The sequence below is a fragment of the Marmota flaviventris genome, chromosome 10 (assembly GCF_047511675.1).
Source record: "Marmota flaviventris isolate mMarFla1 chromosome 10, mMarFla1.hap1, whole genome shotgun sequence".
NCBI lineage: Eukaryota > Metazoa > Chordata > Mammalia > Rodentia > Sciuridae > Marmota > Marmota flaviventris.
Genome location: NC_092507.1, coordinates 5,988,623 through 6,016,570, shown reverse-complemented (window position 1 = coordinate 6,016,570; position 27,948 = coordinate 5,988,623). Strand labels below are relative to the sequence as shown.

Genomic DNA, 27,948 nt, shown 5'->3' with positions numbered 1-27,948 from the left:
GTTTGCCCAACAATTTCTCTCCCCGGAGCAAGTGCTCCAGATGTGACCTAGTGGCTTTGCCACTTGGTAGCTATGACCTTGGGCAAGTGAAGTAACCTGTCAAGTCTTAGTTTCTTACTTGCAACATGAGGGCCTGAAGGCCTTGGCCGTGGCTGAAATCCCAGCCACTGGAGGCTGAGGGGGGAAAAACTGCGAATTCCAGGCCATGTTCAGCAAGTTAGTGAGACCCTGTTTCAAAATTAGACAATAAAGAGGATGGGGATGTAGCCCAGGGGCAGAGTGCTTGCCTAGCGTTATGAGGTCCTGGTTTCCATCCCCTAACACTGCAAATAAATAAATAAATAAACAAATAACAAATGAATAAGAAAATAAAACAGGTTCTCCTGCCTGGGCTGTGGTGGCCGTGGTGGCTTTACCTTATAATGGCAGCAGCCTCCATGCTGTGGCCTTCCAGAGAGTGTGCCTCACAGAGCACTGGGGTGGAAGGAGCCAGGGGCACTCAAGAGTCTGCTGTGGGGAGCAGAGGGGAGCCCAGGGAGCCTCCAGGAAGACGACTTTGGTTAAAACCGTGAGCGCAGAGACAGCAAGGGCCAGGACAGCTTCCTGGAAGCCAGGTGGACGACCCCAAAACACAGGAGCAAAGGCCGGATTCCGGGGAACCAGGAGCAGGAGCTCTGCGGCACAGGGGCTCTGGGCCCTGTGCCCCTCTGCGCAGCGCAGGCCTGGGCGGTCAGCCGTGGTGCACAGGCACAGTGGACCCGGGGACTCCTGCCGCGCACGGTGGAGCCCGGCCTCGCGGGAGGACACAGAGGGTGGGTGCACTTCAGGCAGGAGAGAAGGAGATGCAGAGGGAGGTGTCCTCCAGGGCAGAAGAGGTGTCTGGTGTTTGGGCTCCAGGAGAAGTGGGAGGCAGCTGGGACAGAACACCGGTGAACAAGGGAGAAACCATGAAGCACCCTGACTAAGAATAACGGACCCGCTGGACACAGTGGCGCACGCCTGTCATTCCAACTGCTTGGGCGGCTGAGGTAGGAGGATTGAGAGTTCAAAGCCAGCCTTGGCCACTTAGCTTAGCGAGTCCTTGTCTCTAAATAAAATATAAAAAAGGGCTGGGGATATGGCTCAGTGGCTAAGCGCCCCCGGTTCAATCCCTGACACAAAAAATAAAACAAAACAAAAAAAGAATAATATACCTAAAAGAGCAGGGGACAGATGATGGGAAGGTGCTGGAGAGTCGGTGTCGACACTTGGCAAAGTCAACAAACCCCAAGATGGAAACCGAGGCAGGGAGTGAGAAACCACACGAACTAGACTCCTGCTCCCTGATGTCTTCCATGTGCTCCTATCGTTCAAGAGAGGTTTTGGAAACCGAATTTATTATGTGACAAACTATTTATTTGCGGTTGAGCAATTCCTTCAGTTTCAAGCGAAATTATTAATGTACTATTAAAATCAGCATTAAGAGAAGGATCCCAGATTTATAAAGGATTTTTGATCCCTTCTTCTCAAATCTATGTCTTAAAGAACATTCACCTAAAGCTACTTTGGCCGATTTCTGGGGACTGGATTGCTGTGATTGTTGCCTTCACACCCATCTGTGTGCTCATCTGCACTGTTCAAATTCATTAATAGCAAGAAGCACGCATGAGTTCTTCAGAAATATTAGTGATTTTTTTTTTCTTTAAAAAAAGAAGGTATAGCCAGGTGTGGTGGTGCACACCTGTAATCTCAGACACTCGGGAAGCTGAGGCAAGAGGATTTTGAGTTCAAGGCCAGCCTCAGCAATTCAACAAGGTTCTAAGCAACTTAGTGAGACCCTGTCTCTAAATAAAAAGTAAAAAGGGCTGGGGGTGTGGCTCAGTGGTTAAGTGCCCCTGGGTTCAACCCCTGGTACAACAAGAGTGTGAGTGTGTGTGTGTGTGTGTGTGTGTGTGTCTTGTGGTTAATGGTGAGTGAGGAAATCTGCTTGGCTTAGTACCCCCTCTTTGTGCTCTTCTGGTTTTTGTTTGTTTCAGTAAAAATGAGACTAATGGAGCGGCGGGGGAGGGGCCTGACTGTCAGCCTGACTTACTTTATGGTTTTTATCTTCAAAAGTGCTTCTTCAAATAAAATATGGGGGTAAGTGTGGCGTTAGCCAGGGGTTGGGGTGGGCAGAGGAGGCTGGAGTAAACATCACCCCAAAGGGCAGAGTGACCAGCGGAGTGACCAGAGGGCACAGGCTTTGGACCAGCGGAGCTGAGCGGCCCTTTCGTTCCCCGGCAGTGGGTGCTGATCTACTACAGCAGGCAGGAGATGGTCAGGCTTGGGAACGTCAGGCCCTCCAGTCCCCAGAGCCAACAGGGAAACTGGCCCACAACGGCTGCACCACCCTTCCTTGTACCCCAGGCCACTCTGGACAGGAGATCCTCCCCCTCTGGAGATGTCACACACCAAGCTCTGCTCTGGCACCACCACCTCACCGTCCACCCTGCAGGCCCCCCGGCACCCCCTGCTCCCAGACCCCAGCTCCTGTCTTTCTCCCCACCCTTGGGTGCCTTTCCCCTCCCTCCTGGTGGCAGGGCAGCTGTGAAGGCCTCCCTGGGTTACTGAGGGACACCCCTGGGCAGCATCTCCCTCAGAAGCAGAGGGCACAGGCTTTGTGTCTGGAGGACCAGAGTCCAGCGAGTGTCCAGCGGTCATGGCGGAGGACACCTGGACCTACCAGGGCTCTCGTGGCTACTGCTCACTCGCATGTTCACAACCGCACAAAGCCAAGACTCTGAAGCACAGGAGTCAGGAAGGCCCGGCCTCTGCAGCCTTGCCTGGGAGGACGGGTGAGTGGGGGAAGGAACGGGGCAGACGGAAGGCACCCCAGAAGCCAGCCTCTGCCCCGGTAGGAGCTGGGCACCAGCCGACCCCATGCTGGAGAGCCGGGCCAGGTGGCTCCTGGGCTCTCCCCCCGTCCCCAGCCCCGCAGCTCCTGCTTCTGTTGTGACAACCTCCTCTCCTGCCCTTTCCTCTGCTCTTGCTTTTTTCAAACTGTGGTTTATCGGGAGAATGGTTCAAATGGGGTGATAAGAAAACAGCTGAGGTTGGACAGCTGGGGACCAAGCAGTTACCACCCTGGGCTGAGGGACTCTGACCCAGGACAGAGAGCTGCCCTGATTGGCCCAGATCACGTCCATTCGGGTCAGTGCAGGGTTTCTGCTGGGCTTCCGGAGAGACTGGCCGGAGCTCCCGGGTCTTGTACTATGGGGTCCCGCTGGTGTCAGCTGGTTTAAGGTGAACGGTCTGCAGGCAGGCTGCAGGTGAGACAGGTTCTGGGGATGTCCTGAGTGTGCTTTCCTTGGCTCCTGGGCTCCGCTGTCCCCGCTGCTGCCCCACCCTCAGGCCTCCTGTGGTGCCGAGTCAGCTGCCCGGGCTCCTGGCTGCACACCTGTTGGTCTGAGTTCAGAGAACTGGGGTGGCTTGGCCTAAGTCTGCGTGGTCACTCTGATCTGGCCAAGTTGGGCCCTGGGCCCTCTCCACACGGTGGGGAGGGCATCCTGACCAGCCAGGCTCGGGTCACATGCCACATCCCAGCTGTTAGAACTCCCCAGATTGCACATATGAGCTCCCCAAAGGGGGACAGGCACCGGGTGATCCTTCCTCACTGGCCTCGGGGTCACAGGATGGGACCCCAGCTTCCAGGTGGGAGGTAGTGAGCCCACCTTCCCACATCTCTGCGAGGACAGCAGAGCTGATGACTGTCACCACCAAGGAGCAGGAAAGGGACACTGACTTTTCCTCAGCTCTGGGTTACTTTCACCAGGAAGAACACTCCCCTTCCTGGGTGCTTCCCGGTCTGAGGGACGGCCCAGGACTGTCCCTGCAGCTGCCGGCTTCCAGCCTTTGCCATAGGGTGACCTGTCCTCCCGGAGGCTTGGGATGTGTCTTGCACTCATTTCCATCACCGTGGCCTTAAGGGTCCTGCCTGGAGCTCCCCACTTCTGTAAGGAAACAAGGTTCCTGTTGCCACCCTGTGATGTCACCAAAATCTACTTGGGTCTTGTCTGCTGTTCGTGATGAGCAGCAAATTCTGGGCTCTAATACCTCCCTGTCCTCCAGGAACACAACACAGTGACCAGGCCCACCTCACTCTGCTCCGTTTCCCAAAGACAGAATTAAAGCATGAGTTCTGGCAAAACAACTTTATTGTTTAAAAAATAAATGTGACATTTGACATAGAAAAAGGCATTTAAAAAACTGTTTTGAAAGGTCGAAAAAGGCTTTTGTTCTGAATGTGTCTCATCCTGTTAGCTGTTGTTAAGTTTCCATAAAACCCAGGGGTAGCGACAGCCGGGCTCCTTCTTGCTGCTGGGCAGTGGGTGGCTGTCACACCCACTGACTCCCTCCACCAAGAGAGGACCTCCCTCTTCTCCCCCCACAGAGGCCCAGATCCCAGGTTGCCCGGTGTGGGGCAGAGAGCAGGGACACAGTCCAGGTCACAGCCAGCCCCGGACACACACACACACACACACACACACACACACACACACACACACACACACGCTGGTTGTCCACAGCCCCAGCTCCCAAGCACGAGTCCAACTCAAGCTTCCAGTGGGAGCCGCAGCTCCTCCCTCCCCCCAGGCAAGGGCAGGACAACCCTGGTGCCCACTCCCACCCCGTTCTTCCAGTGGGCACAGTGGGCAGAGAGTGGGGGAGCTGACTGCCTGCTTCATGTCCCAGGAAAACAAGGGCAGAGGAGTTCTGGGAACCGCGGCCCAGGGCCCCTCCCCCGCCTCCCGTCCCACCAGCTTCATTTTGGGGGGGCAAAGACCAGAGCCACACGCAGCTGTGGCGCTGCGCACCTCCACTTGCCACGCCAGCCACCAGCCGTCGGAACCCACAGCTCTCTGCCCCTCCCATAGCAAGGGACAGAAAGATGCAGAGATTTCCTTCAGAGCACCCCGAGAGCAACGCAAGGGCTTAACGAAAGCTCATCCCTGGGAATCAGAGTAAGCAGAACTAATGAATCCAGTGTTCCAAACCTCCGTCCCGCCTTGGTCACACACAGACAGGCACATCCCCAGACCCGTTTGCAGACGGATTCCTCCCCAGCGTTGGCTGGAGGGACGTCTCATGCAGGGCACTGCTGGCTCCGTGTCTTGCCAGACTCTCTGAGAGGCACAAGCCCCTCAGCTCCAAGGAGTGGGCTCAGCTGGACAGGAGCACCCAGGAGCTTCTCCCTCACACCCACCGCCACGGAGCGCTGACAGTGCCCAGGGCCGGGGTGTGCATGTTCCCGGGAGGCATCTTCAAGAACAGATGCTGCTCTGGGCTCGGTCCCTTCATGGGAGGCGCTCCTCACAGGGCAGACTGAAGCGATGGGAGGGCCAGCTCCGCTCCAGAGTGGGAAGGGCCGTAGGACATGGCACCCTCAGGTGTGTGGCAGAAAGGAAGCAGCACAACACAGTGACCAGCCCGGACCGGCCCCGAGCCACCAAATGGAGGCTGGATGGTGCAGGCTGATCCCTGGGCTGACAACAGGGGCTCAGTGGGTGCACGGTCGGAGCAGGCGGGTGGACGAGAGGACACAGATGTGCCTCCAGCTTAAAGCTCAGGGCCCCCAGAGCAGAGTAGAGCCCACCAAGAAGTCTAGACTGCATTGCTGGCTCAGGTGACCTCTTGGGTTCTCATCAGCTGCCAAGGCTCTGGGGAAGACCTTCCTACCCCAGGGGCTGCCTCCCGCCCCTGCACAAAGCCATCACCAAGTGCCTGTGTCCTCAGGGTCTGGGTGCTGGTGTTGAACAGCTGCAGGGACAGCTGGAGGGAGCGGGGTGTGCAAGGCCAGGGTCAGTGCCCCTCATGGGCCATGTGGCCCAGGATGTTGGACGCAGCGGCCTATTCAGGCCCTTAGCCTCTCTGCAGCCTTGCTTTCAGGGAAGGCAGGAGGTGACCGAGCAGGCCATCCCATGCCCTTCCTTGCCACGGGTTCCTTTCCTGACGCAGACACTGCCGGGCACATTCCCACCAGTGGCTAAGGGCACACAGGGCCCATCTGCTTAAGATAACGGCCCGGCTGGGCAAAGCTGTTGCAGGGCTGCTTATGTGAGGTGGCACATATTTGTAGGAGAACCAAACAATGTTTCCGAAGACTAAATTCTAGGAAACAGCCCTGCAAGTTTTTCTGGAAGCTTCTCCCTTCCCTTCTCTTCCAGCTCTCTGAAGAACAGGGAAAGGAGGGAAGCAAGACAGACAAAAGGGAATTCTCGGACCAGGGACTGAAATTTTGGAATGAAAACCCTCCAGGAAATCTTCTGATTTATTAGTCCAAACAATAGGAAGCTTTGATTGTGCTCCTGATTTGGGGGCCCAAGAGTGGGAACAAAGCATTTCTGTGGAGCAAGGAGCAGGAGGTCAACAAGATGAGACGGTTGATCTTGTAGTTAGCAGAAACACTGCCCTCCAGGTGGGAAATCGGAATCCAGCTACAACCACCAGAAGGTCCCTCAAGTCTCTGAGGCAATTGTACACCGGTGGCAATAATGTTTGCTCTGCAGATACTCACAAGGTCCCTCAAGGAGGGGCCTCTGTGCACTAGTCCTGACCAGAGAAACTGACCCCACCAACGGGAGAGGAGGAGGCACTGCCCAGTGTAGGCAACAAGGTCTGGAATTGAGAGACCCGTTCTGAGTGGGGCTGTGGGCTGGCCGGTGGTCACCAGACAGCATCCTTAACCTGTGCTCAGTTGAAAACCATCAGTAACCAAGGGTGCCACCACCCACGTCGAGCTGTCCAGAGGACTGAGCAAGATGGTGCTGTGCGCAGTGTTTGGCAAGGGTCCCTCTGTGAAGAACACACAGCATCTCCCAGACAAGCTGCAGGTTCCCGCTTCAGACTGCCTCGTCACCATCTCCCACCCCTCCCCAAGGAAGGGAGCGACCCTGCAGCAGAGCCTCGCGCCAGCAGGTTGGAGCAGCATCCAGATTGCCTCTGCCTGAGCCAGGCCAAGGGCAAACACCCCAAGGCCCAGGCTAGACAGCTGCCTCCGGTCCTCCATTGCTGGGAGCCCCAGGTGGGAGCTGCAGGACAGAAGGCTCCAGCCGCAGGGCTGCCCACCTGTGGGAACTGCCCATGTACCTCCCTCTGAGCCTGGGCGTCCTGAGTTCCTAAGAGGGTAGAAAGCTGGACTAGGTGGGGGCTTGTCAAGCTCTGTGTCAACTCAAGCCCGTGGACTGCAAGCAGCACTTTTTAAATGAAAAAAACAGAAAACAGAGGGCATCCCAGGTCCTGAGGGTAAGAATCCGTTTGTGAAACTGGCATGAGATACACATTTGTACACAGATGTGACTGAGTCGTGATTCATATTGCGGATCACAGTCCAAATGGCTGAGGCGCCCATGCTCGGTGGCCCTGGCTCTGGGCCGCTCTGCCGCCCGCCCCTGGGTGAAGGGGAAAGGCGGGGGGAGCCAGGGATACTCAGACCCTGGCGATATGACCCTCCTATATGATTGATGGAGGCTCCTGATCTGGAAGTCTTTGGCGTTCGTGCCCCACGACTCCTGCACACTCTCCACAGATAAAGGGCAGTTCTGAGGCAAGTCACTCCTGAGTAAGAACAGGACACTCTGGCCCCTGACTGGCAGTGACTCACTCTTATTCAGAAACGGTGACACAAAGCCCACTCACCCTTGCTCCTGGAGATACTGGGGCACGTGGAGGCCCCTTTCGCTCTGGTTTTGCAACCACAGAGGAATGAGTCCTTAAAGAACAGATGGGGGCGTGCTGCGGTCAAGCTCCGAGGGAGGCAGATTGGGAAATGAAAGGAAATGCGAAGAACTGAAGAACCGGCGCTGGCCTGGCTGGGGATCGCTGCCAGGGCCAGGTTGGTGGCGGCGTGCTGGCGCCCCCTCATGGCCAGAGGGGGAACTTCGGCTGCAATCAAGGGCCCTGAGTGCTACATAAAACGCCCCCCACCCCCAGCCTAGGTGCTGCTCTGCCAGGGGCAGCTCTCTTAGAGAGATGTTCTGTCGGGACTGGGTCGCTGGAGGACCAAGTAAGAATTTTAAGGTTGCCTTTCACGTGGGAGCTCTGGCTTGGGCAACTATTACACACACACACACACACACACACACACACACCTCCAGTGAAATTGAGAATTGTTTTCAATCTGTAGCCTGGAAAAAAGTGTAAACAGTTGAAAGTAGAGAAACAGATTTCCTGATGCTCCTCACCACTGAAAGCCCTCCCCGGCCTTGTGGGCATGACTAAGTGGGCAGTGGAAACAGAAAGGACAAGTGTCCGGGGAACTTGGCTTTCTGTTGTTGGCTTTCTTGGAAACAGTTTCAGAACCCACCCTCCCTGACCTTGGGGGTTTCAGGGAGACCCCTACACTGGCCACCCACTGAGGCCCAGTCTTAGGCAAGGCGTTGGCAGTGCAGTGGGAGAGGCCAGGAGACAGGAGGTCAGCAGGCTCAAGCCAGGTGGCCTGAGAGGTGGTGTGAAGAGGGCTGCCATCAGCTTGTCCCCTAATGCAGCCAGTTGGCCAAATAAGCCCTCAGAAAGGGGCAGAGACGCGGCCACCCCACAGGGCTACCTGATCTGAGTCCCTTCATGTCACATCTCCCCACATCAGGGAATGACGTAACTGGACCTTCCCTGGCAAAACAGCCACTGAGAGTGGAAACCCCCACCGAGGTACCCTGAGATGTGAATGACCCTGTCACCACAGGGATCCCTGGAATGGCTGAATCATGCACACCCAGGACGAACCAGAAGGGGGATGTGCTGGAGAGAGGACAGTGGGCAGAGGGTCAGGTCCTTCCTGAGGGCACTGGGGAGCCAGACCCCCACCCCCCAGGGCAAGGCAGTTCTCAGCTGAGAAAAGAAGCCACTAACAGGTACTAAGGGTTTCTGGGGACTTTTGCGGTCCCAGAACTTATTGCTGTTTTCCTGTTACCAACGCTTCTCTCTATAGAGGGAGAGGCAGAGGGGCAGCAGGGAAATGGAAGGGCCTGGGGACCCAGAGGACAGAGGCACCCAGAGACAGAGCAGGTGGAGGCACCTGGAAGAGGACTGGACGTTTGGCTGAATGTGCAGAGGCTGGATGAGGGGGTGGCTAGAGGAGGCAGGGGTTGGCCTGCTAGGTGTTGGGACCGTCTGCAGCCTCCCTGACACAGGGCAGAGCACGCAGGGGGCCTTTGTACCCTTCTCTCTATCAACCCAGGCCCTCTCCAAAGGAGCCAGTTCAAGGACTGCCTCCCTGGGAAACCACCCCTGATGGACCTCGCCCACTGCGTTCCCTCTTCTGACTGCTGGCTGCGTCTCCCATCTCTCTTTGCCTGGTTGATACTGACGTGTAACTGCTGGGGGTCTTTCCTTGAGGTTTCTCTCCTGACCTGGATTTGAGGCACCTCAAGAGCAGAGATCCCATTTCGCCTGTTTCTGTACCTGCCCATCACAACCGGGTGGGACCAATGGTCACAGGGGCTGGGAGGGGGCCTTTGGGCCTGACACTGGGCACATTGGACAGGTGGGAAGGTTGGGGGGCAGGGAGACGGCAGGTGAGAGAAAGCCCAGGAACAAGCAAAGGGAGAGGATGTCCGCATCATCCCAGAAAGGCCTCAAAGTCCATGTACCAAACCAGCTGGCCAGATCTAGGCAGCACGCCTGAGATGGGCCACTTCTTGGGCTCGTGGCCCACACGGCTCACCAGCATGGCAATCTCACGCTTCCTCCTGCCCATGACCAGGACTGCCACCTTCTTGGCACGGTTGATGAGGGGCAGGCTGAGGCTCATGCGCTGGTGTGGCCTGAAGGGGCTCTCGGTCAGCACCACCAGCTGCTCGCCATCCAGGCCAGCAGGTGACTGTGGGAAGAGGGAGGCCGTGTGCCCATCGGTGCCCATGCCCAACAGTACCAGGTCGAAGCTGCTGTTGGTCACCAGGGCTGAGATCTCCCTGGCGTAGGTCTGGGCGCCCTGGTCCTCCTCGGCACAGAGCCGCTGGTGAAGGTGCACAGGCATGGGGTGGATGTTGTAGTAGGGGACCCTGACATGCTGCAGCAGGTGAGCTTGCAGGCCCTGGAAGTTGGACTCCGGGTCCGAGAGCGGGACGCAGCGCTCGTCGGCCAGCCACAGGTGCGTGTGGGCCCAGGGGAAGCCGAAGTGCCCCGTGGCCAGCTGCTGGAACAGGGCTATGGGGCTTGAGCCACCTGAGAGCGCCAGGTGGAACTTGCCAAAGCGCCGCACCGCCTGCACTGCAGTGGCCTCGATGTCCTCGGCCAGCTTTGAGATCAGCTCCTCAGGCCAGGCGGACACGAGCGGGCTCTCTCGGTATGTCGCTCTGAGAACCTGGAAGTCACTAGGCCTTGGGGCAGACCCTGGCCCTGGCACCAGCTGCTCTGGCTGCTGCTGGGAAAAGAAGAGCTGGCCACCACTGAACTCAAGGTCCAACAAATGGCCACTCTCGGCCCCCGCGGGGTAGAGGCGTGGGGCCTCACGGGCCAGGCTGTCCAGCAAGGGGGTCCAGAAGACCCAGGAGGCTAGCAAGTTCTCTGTGGTGATGAAGGACTCCTTTCGGCGGTGGAAGATGTGCGACAGGAGGATGGAGTAGGCATCCTGCTCCCCCACGGGGCTGTAGGCATAGTAATCTGACAGGGGGCGACCGAACAGGCGGAGCCCGGGCCGGTCCTGCACCTCCCTCCAGGTCTGGGTGGGCAGCGACGGCCTGAACAGGTTCCGGCTGACCAGGATGGCAGGGTGGCCCAGCTCGCCGTGTCCGATGTGGAAGATGATCTGCCGGGGCAGACACTGGCACTGCTCCGAGGCCCAGTGCCTCTCGCTCTGGACACAAAACGCCCGGTTCTTGAACAGGACGCGAACGTAGCCCACTCTCTCATCCAAGGCCTTGCCGGACATCAGGATGAAAGGAACGCCCTCCCAGCGGAGGTTGTCCACGTGGACAAGGACGGCTGCAGTGGGGAAATGGCAGAGGGTGACCCCGCAGCCCCAGGAGCCGGAGGCGCCCGTCCACCTCTGTGCTGCCCTCATCTGCCTGCCCCCGCTCCTCTTCCCAGTCAGTGCTCAAAACCAGCCTGGGGCCGACTCCGTGGCTGTGACACCCGCTCCCTGGAGCCCCTCCGGGAGCCCTGGTCTCACTGGCCTCGCAACCTGCAGCCTGGAGACTTGAGAAGTCCCACATGGGGCCAGCAGGGTGAGGGATCCTGACACCTGGGGGCAGGGGACGTCCCGCAGGGGAAGGCACATCCCCCCTCTGCCTCCTTTGGGAGCCTGCAGGAGGCCCTGAGCAAGGCCTGAGGTGGAGGCCGGGGAGGGCCGTGTGGGGCACGTCCTGCTGGTGCGCCAGAGCTGACGGCCCTGCACACCAGGCTCCAGCCTGGCTCGGCTGCGGGGCTTCACTGGCCGCTCCTTTCCTCACCTGCGGAGCGGGGACCACAGCCACGGCTGCCTCACGGGTCTGTGCGCGCAGGGATTAAGTGGGGTGATGTTTGATGCCCAGTCCCTCAAACAGGCTCCACGAGCAGCTGCAGCTCCCCTGTGGGCATTCCCTGCGGAGGAGGCAGCCCTCTCCCGGAAAGTGAGGAGCCTCCGGGACTGTCCAGAGAATGGCTCCGGTGGGCATCTGCTGGCCAGTGTGTGCACTCACAGGAAGTGTGTCTGGCGATACCTGACAGGTCTGCGCCTCCCTTGGGTGGCCAGACGTTAGCTCCATGAGAGCAGCACCTGGTCTGAGCCTCACAGAAGCCTCACAGAGCCTCTGGAAGCTTCCGTGGGCTGGGCCTGAACAGAGGCCAACACGAAAACAGGACGTCCTTAGCACGTCCTCTGCCCAGAGAGTGCCCTTGGTGACCCACTGCCTTAGACTGTAGAAGGGCAGAGGGGCAGGGCCGGTTGCCATGCACTGAGCATCCCTGCCACTCAAGCCCAAGGGCACTGGGCTTGGAAAGCCGCCTCCCGCTGCTGGCCGCCCCACAGCCCGGGCCCTGGAGCCCACCTGCGAAGGTCGGTGTCAGGCTGTGGAAGCTGTCTGGCTTCTGCAGCTCTCTGCGCACCTGCCCGCTGTAGGTCTGATACTGGCCCAGGACGGCGCTGCCCTTCTGCAGGCCCCGCAGGGCCTGGAAGGCCTGGAGCTTGTGCCGCAGCACGGCCTCCGAGCTGCTGACGCTGGGGGGCAGCTCCATGGCCACGAGCGTAAGGATCTCCGTCAGGTGGTTCTGCAGGGTGTCGCGGATGACGCCGTATTCCTCGTAGAAGCTGGTGCGACCTGAGCGGGAGGGAGGTTCTGTCAAGAGGACCCCCCACATCTGTCCTGGCATCCCTGTTCTCAGTCCAGAGGGCCTGTGCCAAGGAGGGATGCCAGGGCAAACCTGAACAGGGACGGGAAGGGGAGGCTGGGAGCCACCACCCTTCCACGAGAAATCCCCTAAGAGAAGGCGCCAGGTCCCTGAGCCCCTCCAGGAATCTGTGTGGGGAGGCTCCAGTGCCAGACTGCGTGTGCAGACACGTGCCAGGCCCTGGCCTGGCTCCTGCTGGGCTGGCAGGAGGCTCAGCACAGGAGCGGGCTGTGGCCCTGGTCTGACTGCCCCTTCCTAGTGTCTGATCTCGGCAGCAAACTTGACTTTTATTTCTGCATCCTGCCACCTAGTGGGGTGACAAATGCCACCCGATGGCCTGGTGCACACACACCCAGGGCAACTGCACGGAGGTGGGAAGGAGGGAAAGTGGGAAGGAGAAAAAGGAAGGAAACAGAAGTACAGACTGCGACAGAAGGGAAAGGGAAAGCCCCTTTGAGACAGGAGGCGTCCAGGGAGCAGCAGATCAGCTGCAGGACCTTGCAGTGCACCCTCCCTGAGGCAGGAAGGAGCTGGGCCTCCCGGGGCAGATAAAGGCCAGCAGGATGGACACAGTGGGTGCTGAGGCTGAGGAGGAGCCCAGGGCTGGCGGGATGAGGCGAGGAGGCTGGACTTTGTTCCAGGCTCCAGGCAAAAGCACGGGAGTGTTCGAAGCAAGCCAGACCCAGCCCACATTAGAGGAGGGGTCTGGCCTGCTGGGGGGAGAAGGTTGGAGAAGCAGGGAGACCACGGAAGAGGCTGCTCAGCTGCCTTGAGGGGAGGAGAAGGGGCACCTGCTGGAGCTGACAGACAGGGAAAGCGTGAGCAAGAAGAAGGGACCAAAGATAGGTGCTAGAACCTGGGCTTAGGCAACAGGCAGATGGGAAGACGGAGTGAGGAACAAACGGTGCAGGAGGAAAACAGGAGCTCCAGTGAGACGTTTGAGACATGGAGCTGGCAGGTGCACAGGGCAACAGGAAGTAGCCCCGGAGAACACTGGCACAGGGCCCGGGCAGTGGCAATGCCCGGGGCCTGGCGAGGTACGGAACACCTGACGGTGCCACTCTTTACACTGCAAAGGTCCTACGGGGACAGGTACCAGCTACAGAGTCAGATGTGTGAGGCCCTGAGTTCTAGCCCCAGCACAACACACACACACACACACACACACACGAAAGACAGAAAGACCCACACCCGGACACAGACAGCGTATGATGCCCCAATGAAACCGAGCAGCACATGCTCAGGGAATCGGACACACAAGGAAGGGTAAAGACAAGCAAGAAATAATCCACCCAAAATTGGGAAAAGTAAGGGAGAGGAATGGGATAGAATCCAGAGCTACTTAAGAGATGAGAGGTTCTGCTTAAACAACTGGCAGGAGCTGGGCATGCAGCTCAGAGCAGAGCCCTTGCCCAGCAAGCATGAGGCCCTGGGTTCCATCCCCTGCACCTCAAAATGAGTACGTAAAAGTGAAAACCAGCTGGAGGTGCGCTAGGGCTCGCTGGACCATGGTTTTAGATATTTTGTATTTGTAAGCATTCTCTCTGCTCTGGCATCTAGTTGATATTTAATTCAGACAAGAAGGTGTGGGCCCCAGTTGAGACCTGCAGGGCCCAGCACATTCCTGCAGATGGCCACCCTGGGTCCTTGGCACCTGCCCTGACCAGGTCCTGGCCTGTGTTCTCTCCGGCCAGCTGGATGGCAATTGGGACCAGGACGTAGCTGGTGGAACAATCTGCCCTGAATTCAGCCCAATAAGCCACTCTTGGCAGAGGTACCAGCACAGCACTGTGGGCAAGAAACGCAGCCAGCAGCTGGACGCAGTGGTGCTCGCTTGTAATCCCAGTGACTCAGGAGGCTGAAACAGGAGGGTCCCAAATTCTAGGCCAACCTCAGCAACTTAGGGAGACCCTCTCTCAAAAATAAAAAAATAAAAAGGACTGAGGATATGGCTCAGTGGTTAAGCACTCCTGGGTTCAGCCCCAGGTGCCAAAAAAGAAAAAAGAAAAAGAAATGCAACCAGCAGCCCACTCACGTATAGGAGGCACCCTGGACCCCTATGAAGATGTCCACTCAAGCCAGAGTTTGAGGGTGTGGCTCTGGCCAGGCAGCCTGACCCTGAGGTACGCAGGACAATCAGCCCAACTACACCAGCCAAAACGCCAAGTACCCCCACTGAGAAAACACGGCTGAGCTCTGTAGGCCACGGTTCTGGTCTTCAAAGTCCTTACAATATCGTTGTTAAGACACCAAGGAAAAGGTGACAACGCTAGTGACAAAGTATGAATGTTCATAATGTAGTTCTCCCAATAACAATGTCTATGGAGATCCTGCCATCATCCCCCCAACTACAGTGTCTACCACCCCATTCTAAAATATAAAGAAAGTGAGGTTCAGAGAGGCTGGGTTCCGTGCCCACGCTCACACAGTTGCTGAACAGGTGAAGAGGAGATTCCAACCCAGGCAACTGGCCCCAGAGCCTGTGGTTCTTACTACTTACCTCCCTTTACCTCCCTGCTCCTTGATTGTGTAAGAGAATATTAAACTCAGTGAGCAGCCAAGAGGCCTGAGCTCCGAGCTTCAGAAACAGTGTATGGGGGTGCTAGAAGGAAGGGGCTGAGCTGGGCTTGGAAAGGAGGGTCCAAGCCAAAGGTCAGGGTTCCCAAAGCCACAGCCAGTACCAGTGTGGAGAGGACGGATGAGGCCTCCAGGGCCTGTGTCCCCGGGTGTGTATGCTGGGGGCGGTTAATCTCGCCTCGGATGCAGCCAGGGATGCCTCACAGGAGCGTGGACCCAGGGGAAGCCCATCTTCCAGTTATTCAGGAGAATGCAGAAATCTGGATCCTTAAGTATGATTTGAACCCTGGGCCTCGTGCATGTGAAGCAAGTGCTCTAACCCTGAGCTCGCTCCCAGCCCTTGTTTAATTTTTAAATATGCACAAATAATTCAGATTTCTAAAAACTGTTCTGCCTCAGAGAAGTGTGTGTGTGTGTGTGTGTGTGTGTGAGAAAGAGAGAGAGAGAGACAGAGAGAGACTGCTTTGCTAGGAACACATCTTGTTTATAACGGAGAAGCAGAGGCCTCCATGTGCAGATCTGAAAATCTGAAATGCTCCACACTGGAAATTTTTGAGTGCTCACACAACAGGACTAGTGGAAAAGTTCATGCCCAACCTTGTGACGAGTCACAATCAAAATGCAGGTGCACTAGTGGGCTGTATGCATTAGTATGAAATCACCTCCTGGCTATGTGTAAGGTGAAACTAAGGGACGTTTGCACTTAGACTCAGCTCCTGTCCCCAAGGTATCTCACACGTGCCAACATTCCCAAAACTTAAAAATATCCAAAATACTTCCGGTCCCAAGCCCTTCAAATTAAGGATCCTCAACCTGCGTATCCACACAAACGTCTTAGAGCGGGGAGGTGGACGAGCAAAGAGGAGGCTCAGGAAGACGGAGCCGGCAGAGATGGGGCGTGGCGATGGGATCCACGAGGCAGTGCTGGCTGCATCCAAAGGAAAGAAGGAAGGCAGAGCGGTGAGAAACAGTGGAATGCAAAGCCATCACTTAGTGGACAAATAAAAACGACCTGGTGGCCGTCTGGATCCACGTTGGCATCCAGACTCCTGATCTGGCGCAGGGGCAGAGCGCTGACCTAGAGTGCACGGTCCCAGGGTTCGATCCCCAGTACCGGGGGGGAAATTCACAGACTCCTGACCTGGGGCCAGGGCTTACATCCCGTCTTTGGCCCGTGATCTCAGGCAGGTGACACTGCCACACATCTACGTGGACTACCCACCGTACCTTCCTGGCAGGGCTGCTGTGGGGACGGAGGAGTTAACAGAGATGCAGGGTGGGGAGGCTGCCTGCCTGGAAGGAAGGCTGGATAAACATGGCTGGGGGTTCCACGACTGCAGGGGCTGGGAGAGGCAGGCCACCACCACCAGGCAATCAGGGGGCACCGTGGCCATTTGGAAATAGAGTGGTGACGAGAAGTAGCTGGCGATTCGTGGGAAGAGTACGGTGACGGTGTCAGCTCTAAACCTGCTGACTCTAGAGCACCAGGAAGGCACCCAAAGGGCCACTGAAGGTGTGAGGCCAGGGCTCGGAAAAGACGACACAGGCTGGTGATGGAGCGGGTCCCACCAACCTGAAACACCGTCACCGCCGGAAAGCACGGCTACTTATCACCACTAAGAAACCAGCTGCCGGGCCGGAGCTCAGTGGCAGAGCACTTGCCTAGCATGTGTGAGGCACTGGGTTCGATCCCTGGCACTATATAAAAATAAACAAGTAAAATAAAGACATCTGTCCACCTACAACTACAAAAAAAAAAAAAACAGCTGCCAATCAACCAAGCCACCCTCGACAGCAAACCCTCCTTCAGAGATGTCCAAATATGAGCAATCATGTCTCGGAGAATCAATAAGCTACAGTAGACTGAAGTATAAAGAGGGGACTCACGGCTTTAAGAACAGATGAATTTTTGATGGAGAGAAAGCAACAGGGTCCTTAAAAGCTCTGTTATCTGCTTACTATTCATTAATTTAGCAAATCCCTAAGTGGCTCTTTTCCTATTTTTATCCTCTCAATTCTCGATTCCTGGGGAGCACGCACGCCATGCGCTTGCTCCCCACTGGGTGGAGGAGAGCTTCCTGATTCCCTCATCTCAAGCTCCCAGGGGTGCACCCGTTTTTAGCACAGCCTGTGCCTTTATGGACCCCGCTCCCACCCTGGTCAGCTCTGCCTTCTATAGTTCCACTTGAGACCTCGAGAGGAGAGGCCACCGTGCGCTGAGCACGAGGCAGGAGGCGAGGGCTGCCCTGCTGTTGATGCACTCTCCCCCCACCGCCAGGCGTCGGCTCCTGGCCCCCTTTCCCAGGATGAAGGCTGAGGGCTGAAATCCACCAGGTTTGAAAGAACAGAGAAAGCACAAGCAGTTTGGACCACTGGAAGGAGACCCCGTGAACGTGGCTCCCGTCTGTGCAAGTCCAAGGTCCCAGGCACACAGGGAGGCCTGCGGCTCTGTCCCTCACCAGGCAGCTTGTCTAACAAGATGGAAGAAAGGCTGGAGGGCTCTTGGCTTCCTAATTCCACCGCAAAACTATGCTTGAAGGGAAAGAAATGGAAATGCTCTTAAATTTCCTAGAAATAGGTAGTGATTGCACAACTTTGTGAATAACACCAAACCACTGGTCCGCACACAGGGTGAATTTTATGGTATGTAAGTTCTACCTCAATTGTTTAAAATTCTTAGAAAATATTACCTAAAATTGCAAAAAAACTGGAAATAATCAAAATGCCTAATGACAGAATTTATACCACGTATTCTGGGGAATAAACAACTGAACTGAAATATATTACACAGATTTTCAATACAAGGAGATTTAAATATGTGTGTGTGAGAGAGAGATCAATACTGGGAGATTTAAATACGTATATGTGTGTGAGAGAGAGATAGAAAGAAAGATGAGGTCAGAATAATCGAGTATTACAGACCAGTTACAGGTCCTTATATAACAACTTGACCCAAGTCCCGTGGAATAGACTATGGATACCGCACTCCTCTCCTCCAAAGTTGGAAGGAGGACAGCATTTCCATTTGTAAAATATTTCTGTGAACATTATCTGATTTAATCCTTAAAACCACCCCCAAGAGAGAGGCAGCAGGGGTTCTCAGCATTACCCAGAGGTTGTGCTAAAGGTCACAGCCTTCAGAACAGAACTGGAAACCTTCGCATGGCTTCCACACCACGGAGACCTGGGTTTTCCCAGCAAAACCAGATTTTTAAATTATTATTATCTTTAGTTGTTGATGGACCTTTATTTTATTCATTTATTTTTATGTGGTGCCAAGGATCGAACCCAGTGCCTCACACATGCTGGGCAAGCGCTCTGCCACGGAGCCACACACAACCCGAGCCTCCAGATACATTTTTTTTTTGTTTAGTATTTTTTTAGTTGCCATTGGGCCTTTATTTTATTTATTTATACGCAGTGCTGAGACTTGAACCCAGTGCCTCACACATGCTAGGCAAGTGGTCCACCACTGAGCCCCAGCCCCAGCCCCAAACCAGATACTTTTTCAAAAAAGAACTAAAGGCTACCTGCCGTCCCCACAATATCTTCTGGGATCACTAAAATTAAGAAGTGAGGGCCGAGCCGAGGGCAGGCCAGCTGGCTGGCACTTTCTCTGGACAGGAGGCCCGCAGCTGCCCCCAGCTCACCCTGCAGACAGCATGGCAGATGGGCCGGAAAGAGGCGCTGGCCGCAGAGCGAGCTCAGCCTTGGGCACACAGGCGGAAGGCAGGACAGCTGCTGCGTATCTGGGAGGACCCTGGCTGCCTTGGTCCCTTGGTGAGAGGCACTGAAAGGTCACTCCACCCCTCAAAGGTAAACGTGTGCTGTGCTCCTTTTCCCTGTGAGGGGACAGCGACCCTCTCCAGCAGAAGGGACATCCTCAGGAAGTCTCCCTCCTTTTTTCATAAAAAAGAAAAAAAAAAGGCTTCTGCCCAGAGGAAAAACTGGGGCAGCAGAGACCTTGCCCCTGGGCACCTCCTGGCTGGATGGCCCACTAAGGACAGGCGCGAGGGGAGGCTGTGGAGCGCTGGGCAGGAGCTCGGGTTCACAGGTGCACAGGTGGCCCAGCTCTGACCACTGAACCTTTGCCATTAAAGACCTGGTCTGCAGCTGCCATGAGGGCCAAACAAGGGGTCCTGGCCACACAGAGGCCGAGTGACCTGGCCAAGGTCACTTCTATGGCCCATGCTGCTATCAGGGGAATCTGTGACTCCCGGGGGCCGGGCTGCTGGGAGGACCACCCAGGTCAGGGAGCTGCTGAGGCCAGCTGAAGGATGCTCTCGTCCCTTCCTCCCCTGCCACCCCCAGCTGGTGCAGCAGCCTTGACTCTGCAGCAAACTCCTCCTGGCCAGAGGCTGCGGCAGAACGAAAGGAAGAAAAAAAAAAAAAAACCCAGCCACAGAGGGGAGGAGCTGGGGAAGCCACTGCCACCCATCTGGATGTGGGTGAACAGGATCGGGAAGACTGAAAATGACCTTGCAGCTACAAGGCTGCTTCCCAGGGACCAGGAGAGCTCCACAGCCCCAGCCCGGCTCGCAGCCCGCCTCTCTGGGCACACAGGGGCAGTCTGGGCCCCTCTGGACAGGGAGCAGCCAGGGCTGCACTCTGCAGGGAGAAGGAGAAGGGGTCTACCAGAGGCTTGGCAGGGGCGGAGGGTGAGACGGGAATGGCCTGTGAAATTGGTCCTTATGATTAATGTTCCGACTGCGGGGTTTGGAATTCTGCCTCAGAAACTCCTACCCATGCTAGGCCCACGGCAGTGGCGCTGGCCTCCCAAGCCCACCAAATTCTGGCAGAGGGTCCTCTCTGCTCCAGCCTGCCTTCCACCGGGCCCCAACATGGGGCTCAGGGCCGGCCGTAGGGGTGGTGCTGCAGGTCCGCAGGACTGTCCTCCCTCTCTAGCCTGGATTAGAGTCCAAAGCAGAACGAGGGAGATGGTGTGAGCAGTGCTGGGTTCACCAGAGCTGCACCAGCCACCTCCTGGGGTGCAGACAAAACCTGTTCTCTCGCACACACACGCACAGATGCCCTGTTTCAGAGTACCCCTGGCCGAGGTGGGCCTGGCAGCAGGTAGCCATCCTGTTACTGTTTGGGGTCCTGCACATGCCACTGGCAGAGAAACAGACTGACCAGTGAGACCCAGACCCCAGGAAGCCTCAGGCCTGCCAGCATGTTCTCTCAGAAATGGATCCGGACTAGTCCCACTGGGGCCACCCTCCGTGGCTGCAGCCCCTGGCAGGGGGCACGGTGGAGCCCCCACTGCCTGTCCTGCTCTGGTCTGAGGGCGTGGTGCCCTGACAGTGGAAAGCACCCTGCTCCAGTTCTGGAGCCATGAGAGCCACCCACAGCAGCAGCCTTGCAGACATGGTCCCCAGGCCTCTCCCTGAGACAGGAACAGCCAGCCCAGGCAGGTGCTGGGTTCAAACCCAAGATCCTCCTTCCACAGGCTCTCCTCAGGAGGAGACCTGCCCAGGCCTCTGCCTGCCCTTCTATAAGAGGAGGCCAGTAAGTCTGGTCCTCAATCTTTCTGGCTAGGACAGTCAGGCCTATAGTCTGCCTGGCCCCTGGCTCCACACAATCCTGCAAAGAAGCCACTAATGGGACGTGACACAAGGCGGCAGAACTCAAGGTAAGTGCGCCAGACACCGCGGCTCTTCCCACCCCACAGCAGGCAAAGGAAGTTGCTGCCGGGAAAGAGGAGAAGAGACCCGTCCTCCATCCCTGTCAGGGGCTGGGCAGAGCCAGAGCGGAGAGAGGCGCAGGCGCCACCCACTGGCATGCAGCAGGGTGGCAGGGCCCCTCCTGCCTGCTCCACATCTGCAGCTCCACTGCGCAGCTGAAGCAGGGCCAGGCCACGCGCAGCCCTGTAGCAGCACATCACATACACAGGCTCAGGACACCGCCTGAGCCCTGCTGAGCACCAGGAGGGGTCATCTGGAAGGGCTCAGGAGGACCTGAGACCACGAAGGCTCACAGTGGGAGCAGGGGGAACAGGACCTGTTCTTTGATGAGCGTCCTGGAGTGGAGAAACCAGCACCTCTAAAAGACGTCCTCCAAGGCCCGGCTCAGAAGTCCCACCCTCCCACCTCACCTGCCCCATGGCACTGCCTGCCTGTATCCTCTGGGGAGTTTGTCCCTCATCCCCAGTAGTCTGTGAGGTGGCAGGGCATGGAGGCTGGGTCACCCACCACCCGAGGCCCGGCCCAGAGCGAGAAAGCCGAAGAGCAGCCCCGGAGGAAAGAAAGAGAAAGAGAAAGGCCTCTGGTGCCCCAGGTCCAAAGGCTCAAGGCCTCCCCTCTGGCCAGGTCCACACTGCAGGGTGAGAGCGTGGAGTGGCCTCCAGGATGGCCCTGCTGCTGCGGAAGGCGGCCACAGGCTGGCTGGACAGGAGGCCGCTCTGAAGCACCCTGCAGTGTGCTCGGCCGGGAGCCAGGACCGCACTGCTGTCCCCAGGACCAGCCTCCACGACTCCTGCTAAGGACCTTGGGCATGCCACCAAACCCCATCTGTAAGAGAGACCAGTAAAGTCCCCACTTCATACGGCTGTTGGGGGACTTAAGGAGACAATAAAAATCACTTTTATTATCACTGGGTAACAACCAATGCTTTAAATGCAGTCAGTGCTCCAAACCTGAGCTAACTGATGCCAGAGCCCACGCCACCTTAGCTGTCACCATCCACAGATGAGGGAGTAAGGTACCAAGGTCACCTGCTAGAGGCAAAGACAGGCCTGACCCTCGGGTCTCCCAACCCAGGTTGACACCATCCGTTCAGCATTTGATTAAGACTTCCAGGGTGGGTGCCCCCTGGGACCCCCTGTCCCAGGACAGACAGAAGGACAAGTCCAAGACAAGGGCTGCACTGTAGATGGAGGGGAGGGGACTGCCATGAGAGTGGGGGGTGGGCCTCACAAGGCAGGCAGCAAGGCCTCCTATGGACAGCGAGAAGGAGGATGGAGCTGAGCCAACACCTGGGGGGGAGGTAGGCGGGGGGCTTCCCCGGCAGGAGTGCCACTCCCGCAGGTACAAAAGCATGCAAAGCCCTCGCGCAGCTCTGATGGTCACCCCCACGCTCACGGAACACCCAGGTCACTGCCAGCATTTATCGCCTGCCAGTTGTTTCAAAGGTCAGTGCCAGGCGTACACTGCTGGTCCAAATGCCCCCTGAGGGCAGCAGGGGTGAGCTGGGCTGGGCCAGCATGCATTCTGTGGGCTGGCCCCGTGCAAATGCACACAGCAGGCCCTGGAGGGAGACCCCACACACCAGCACAGAATCTCCCTGGGTGTCAAGCTGGCCAGAGTGCAGGGGCCCACGCTTCCCCAGATACCGGCCCGCGAGGCCCAGGAGCCGCACACCTACCTTCTGCATCCACTGTCTCCTTCATGATAACCTCCACCCGCTCCACGTGGTGCCGGTTCCAGAGGCCGTCCAGGACCTGGCGGTTCTGGTCTCGGAAGGGCAGGATCTGCGCCACCACCTGTCAGGGAGGAAGCCTGGTCACGATGGTCATCCTTCTCAGGATGAAGAAGAAGAGGGCCTGGCCCTAAGGGCTGCAGGCCTTCTACTCCCTGGTATTCTCTGGCCAGTGGCTTCTGGACTTCAGGGGTTTATGGCCCAGTAAAGACTCCACATGCTTTTAAGTGACCAAAACAGAGTTACCAGCCAAAAAAAAGAACATACTTAAAATTATTTATCTTCGATGGCTATCAATTTTTAATAAAATACACTTTAATGCCAAAAACACAGCATGAACACTTCAGATTGAATGCATTCGGTATTGCTTTTCATTTTGCAGTTGAGATGTAAGAACCTCACCAGGACTGGCTCAGGTCTGGGGACCACTACTTGTGACTAGTACTATGGCAACTGCACACAGGACTGGGTGACGAGCAAAGCCTTTGCCTGGGCAACTACCTGGTGTACCACACAGGACCTGGCTCTGCAGCCCACGTACCAAAGAGGGCAGGTGCAGTACACTCTCTGACAGTGTCACTGGGACTGGACACCCTCAGGCCCCGAGGCCTGTGCAGAATGAAATGGCTGCTGACCTGCATCCCTCAGGAGATCACCCTAAGCTCCTGCCTCTGAGCCTGATTTAGATACCCAGACTTAGGGTCTTCTGGCCCCTATTCAGTTTTAAGATCTTGTCACCAGCCTTCTGGATCAAAACAGATTTCAGAAAGGAAATTTTTTTTTTTTTTTAAGGCTGACAGGTACAAGACAGAAAAGCTAATTCTAAGTCCCATAGTATCCGCAATAGAAAACCGGGTTCCGACAGCAGAGGCCCTGAGCCACCTCTGTAGAAAAGCAGGGACAATACGGGGAATCAGCCCAGACACAGGCCGAGAATCAAAAACGTCGGACACAGCAAGAGCAAGAGGCTGAACACACAGACAAGAACCAGCAGTCCTGCCTGCGGCTGGCTGGTGATCTGCACCTACGTGCACCTACTGCCCACCGCAGGGAGGCCGGGTGGCTCAGACTTCACAATGCCCTCCAGCCTGGTTCCACAATTAGTGGTGCAGCCCTGTTGGTGGGGGCCTTGAGACCAGGTACACCCAGCCCTGGCAGGCTCTGATTTGGAGCTCACCTGTTTGCCCAGGTAATGGTCCACACGGTACATCTCCTCCTCTTGGAAAAAGCTCCCAAGTTCTGTAGCCAGCTGCTGGGCTGAGAGGTGGTCATGGCCAAAGGGTTTCTCGAGGACAACCCGCAGCCAGGCACCCGGGCCTGGCCGGCAGCTGCTGTTGATGTTGCGGGCAATGTCTGCATAGGCAAAAGGCGGCACCGAGAAGTAGAAGATCCTGCCAGCCTCGCGGAGGCCCTCCCGCTGGACCTGAGCCTCAATGTCCTTGCTCAGAGTCTGATAGTCCTCGGCTGTCTTCAGTTGGCGGTACTGGCTCAACCGCAGGAACTGACCCTTGAGTTCAACACACCGACTGGGAGTCACGTCCTGGGGGCAGGAAAGGGATTCCAGGGCCTTGGTCATGAGCTCCTGGCCCTGTTTGGGGGCCGTCAGGGCAGCCCCATGGAAGCTGAAACTGTGGCCCTTCCCGGCCTCGTCCAGGTACAGCTGGAAAAGTCCCTGCCACAAGTACTTCTTAGCCAGGTCCCCAGTTGCTCCCAGCAGGATTATGGAGACATGTCCCTGGAGCTCCTGGGCCTGCAGGTAGCCCAGAAGGGTCACACACACAGCCACTGTGAGCATCTTCCAACTGCCTGGGAGCCTGGGATACAAACAAGGAACAAGGAAGGCCAGACATGAGCAGGTAGCCGTGTCTAAGGTAGCAAACACTTCCTGCCTGGCGAGAAACGGCCACACATGTCTCAGAAAAGTGTCACAGCTCCCCCAGCTTCCCTCTCCTTCCTAGGCAGCTGGGCTTCTGTGCAGGAAGTCAGTGGAGAGGGGGCCTGCCCTGCAAACAAGGCTGTGCCTGGGAAAATCACAGGCTACTTGGTAGAGAGGGACCATCCTGCTGCCAGGAGCAGGGAAAGTGGCCCGTGGCACGACAGAGGCCCCAGGCTGCTGCGTTAGAGCCCTGCACCTCGCACCCACAGCCATCTAAACTGTGAGCACAGGTCACCTGACCAGCAGGGCGACTCTAGCCCAGGAACAGGTGGAGGTCCTCGGGGCACAGCTGGAGCCGTGAGAGAGTGTGGCCTCTCACCTCGCCTGGTTTCTTCCCAGGTTTACTGAATTCTGGGTACAAAACCACTACCAGTAATAGTAGCACCAATAAAAACCCTCTGGGGCTGGGGGCTGGCTCAGGGGCACGGCACTTGCTTAGAATGCACCAGGCTCTGGGCTCGATCCCCTTCACTGCAGAGAAACAAAAGCAGACCCTGGAGCCCACTGTGGAGAGTCAGGCCCCGCTCGACCCATTAGTAACTGGACAACCACTTAGCCTCACTGCACTTCAGTGTCCTGCCTGAACTGGGGGCAACGGGCACCCCTCCATCACTGAGTTGTCATAAGAATAAAGCGAGTTAATTCAAAATGTCTTAACTAATACCCAAAAGTATAAAAGTTGTACATTTTAACAAGGTACCATGAAGTGTTTGATATATATATATATATATATTAATTAATCTTTAAGTCAGCTTAATCCTATTTATCTCCTCAAACATTTATCAATTCTTTGTGGTAAGAATTCAAAATTCTTTCCTCTTGCCTTTTGAGATGGCCGGTACAGGATCACTATCTACAGTCCCTCGTGCACAACAGTGCTGGGAGCTCCTTGCTTCTAACTGTGACTTAGACCCACTGAGAAGGGCTTGGTGGTTGTATCATGCTTAGGCCAGCGACCACCACCTCTTAAGTAGCACATTTGTGGTAGCTGCTGTTTGGAGCAGGAACAAGAGCAGTGAGCACCTGGGCTCTCACGGGCCAACAGTGTAATGGACTGGCTGGCTCCAGACGAGAACATACAGAACCCCACGGGGTGGGCTCCATTACAGTCTCCCCTTTGGCACATGGGAAAGCTAAGCCTTGGCCGGATGAAGGCCCCACGGTGAGAACGTGGGGAGCTGGGGCTGACCCAAGGCTTCCTGGCTCCCCGGCAATTGCCAGCCACAAACCGTGAGCCAAGCCTGTCCTGACCCAAGGCAGCTGCCTGAGAGGCAAGAGGCCGGGGCGGGCCCAAGCATACCCAAGGGCTTGTTTATTCTGGCCTCTGTTCTTGCCGAGGTTTAGGGCCCAGTGTGTGAATCTGTTCTCCATGGACTCCATCCTCCAACTTCCCACGAGGCTGGGCTTTCGGGAAAGGACAGGAGGAAGCAAGGAGAAAAGGAACCTGGTTGGCATCAAGGCTGATGGAAGGAGATACTGGAAGTGGGGCCCAGCCTGGGCGTGGGAGAGCGGAGGAGGAACCAAGGCTCCTGCGCACCCTCCATACGCCGGGAATGCCACCAGACAGGGCGAGAGCAAACCTGCAATGGCTTTAGGAGGCTATCAGATGGTTGCACACACAGGTGTACAGAAGGGGAAACTGAGGCTTGAAGTAGAAACTGAACTTAGAAAATGCCTGGAAGAACTTGCCAGCTTACCACCCACTGTCCCTGCACAGAGGGGACCAATCTGCCTCTTGACTTGACGTCAGACCCTCTCCCCCTCTGCATCTTCCTCGTGTCTCCAGAGATCCATTCCCAAGATGGCCCTTGTCATGGCCAAACCAAGAGGAAGGCCCATGGTGTCTGTCAGTGTCCACGGGACACCTGACATTTCCATCCATCCAAGGCCCGCCCAGCTGGCCCGCCAGCCTTCCTCTCTTGCTCTTCAAGTATCTGCACTTCCCCACAAATACACAGATGGACTTTCTTCCATTTCCCAACCCCTGTCCTTGGCCCCTTGGGCGTTTCTTTCTCAACTAGCCATCTCCCTGTCCAGAGGGAAGGACACGTTGCAAGGTCAGTGCGGAAAGCGGCAGGGAGAGAAATCTGAAGCCCAGAGAGCAGCCTGGAGAGGGAGGAAGTGCCAGCTGGCGAGCTGCGCTCCAACTCCTGAAGGTTCCTGCGAGCCAGGCTCGGGACACCTCTGTCACAGGGACAGGCTCGGGACACAGGGACAGGCTCGGGACACCTTTGTCACAGGGACAGGCTCAGGAAACTCAGCGGCTGATGGGCAGGTGGGGAGCCCAAAGCCAGCACCTCTGCCCTACCCCCAAGAAGACTGCAGATATCCAGACACCCAAATGGACAGCATCCAGCCCTCTGTCTAGCGCTGTCCCACCCTCAAGACCTGCCCTCACCACCAGCCCGGGTCCCACCGCTCTCAGGTTAGCTTATCTCTTGTTCACGTTCCAGAACTCCCTGAAATACAGAGTCGGGTATTTCAACATGATTGCTCACTCCATGGTTGCTAAACCCCTAGGGAACAACTCCTCCCCAAGAGGGTGTGGGTGCTACATTTGTGTGCACTGAGGTTTTGTTTTGTTTCTTTTGAACCTGAAGCAGTTGCTCAAACTTTAATGTGCACTTGGATTTCCTTGGGATCTTTTTAAAATGCAGATTATGATGCAAAAAGGTCAGAGCTGAGGCTGGTCCAAGGGATCACCTATGGCAAAATTCCCGGATGCTAAGCAAGGTCAGTAACAAAACACACAAGCCTGGTCCTCCCCCTGCCAGGACAATGTGATTCAGCAGGTCCAGGACAGGGCAGGTCCAAATGGTATTTCTAAATAGTATCAAATGGTTTAACTGGCCCCTTCCCCATAACAGTGGGCCACTGATTCCTGGGCCGAATAGTAACACCTACGTTGAGCAAGCAGTGGTGCAGGTGACTGACACGCACGGCCCTGCACGTTGATGCTCTTTGTACAGATGAGGGAACTGGGAGCTGGAAAGAGCTATGAGGCCCCAGACCCAACCCCTGGGTCCCTACACTAACCTACCTCCTTCCTCAGTGGAGGAACGTGTTGGGGTCCCGTGATGGGGGCTCAGCACCATCTCCCAGCAGGAAGACCTCACTAAAACACCTGATCAGTTTCTTTATCTATAAGAGGAGGCTGACTGAGGTGGGGGTGGGGGTGGGGAGTGAGAAGGGGCTGACCCAATCAGTGTGACCAAAAGAAAAAAAAAGCTTATACAAATGTCAACTAGTTAAGCTGATTAAACTAAAGCATCTCCAGACCCCTCTTGGGTTGCAGGACCGCAACCTGGAGATGATTTCCTCATCTCCAGGGACACCCAGCCCAGCTCTCAGACAGCCTGCGAACAGAGCCCGGAGCCACGGAGCACTCCATCTAGTCCCCACTGCACACCAGACACCCTCCAGGGTACCCAGACACGCCCAGTGAAGTCAGGAACAGGACCCCAGCCCCCGGAGCAGGGGTGAGGTGCAGGGAAGACGGATGGATCCGGCACACTCCCCCTGGTCTACACAGCTCTGTCACACCGTGGAAGCTATGTGTTTGACGGCTTTTTTCTAAGCACTTGCTTCTCTCTCTGCTCTGAAAGACATGGGACACTTGAAGTTAGGAAAAGCAAAAACAAAACCATGGAAATGGCTCCAGCAACTGATCCAACTATGAATTTTCTTCTCTATTTTTTAAA

The 27,948-nt window shown here is 56.5% G+C and overlaps 1 protein-coding gene across 2 annotated transcripts in view; it reads right to left on the bottom strand.

Moving 5' to 3' along the window:
* Positions 1–4,154: 4,154 nt before the first annotated feature.
* Positions 4,155–27,948, bottom strand: part of H6pd (hexose-6-phosphate dehydrogenase/glucose 1-dehydrogenase) — a 29,627-nt gene continuing 5,833 nt past the window's right edge. For both annotated transcript variants that reach the window (XM_027947575.2, XM_071617320.1), the window contains exons 2-5: positions 23,489–24,125; positions 22,258–22,375; positions 11,979–12,248; positions 4,155–10,935 (exon numbers count right to left, since the gene is read on the bottom strand). In XM_027947575.2, the coding sequence (XP_027803376.2) occupies positions 9,572–10,935; positions 11,979–12,248; positions 22,258–22,375; positions 23,489–24,125 (2,389 nt within the window). In that variant the 3' untranslated portion in view covers positions 4,155–9,571. The remainder of the gene's footprint in view (positions 10,936–11,978; positions 12,249–22,257; positions 22,376–23,488; positions 24,126–27,948) is intronic.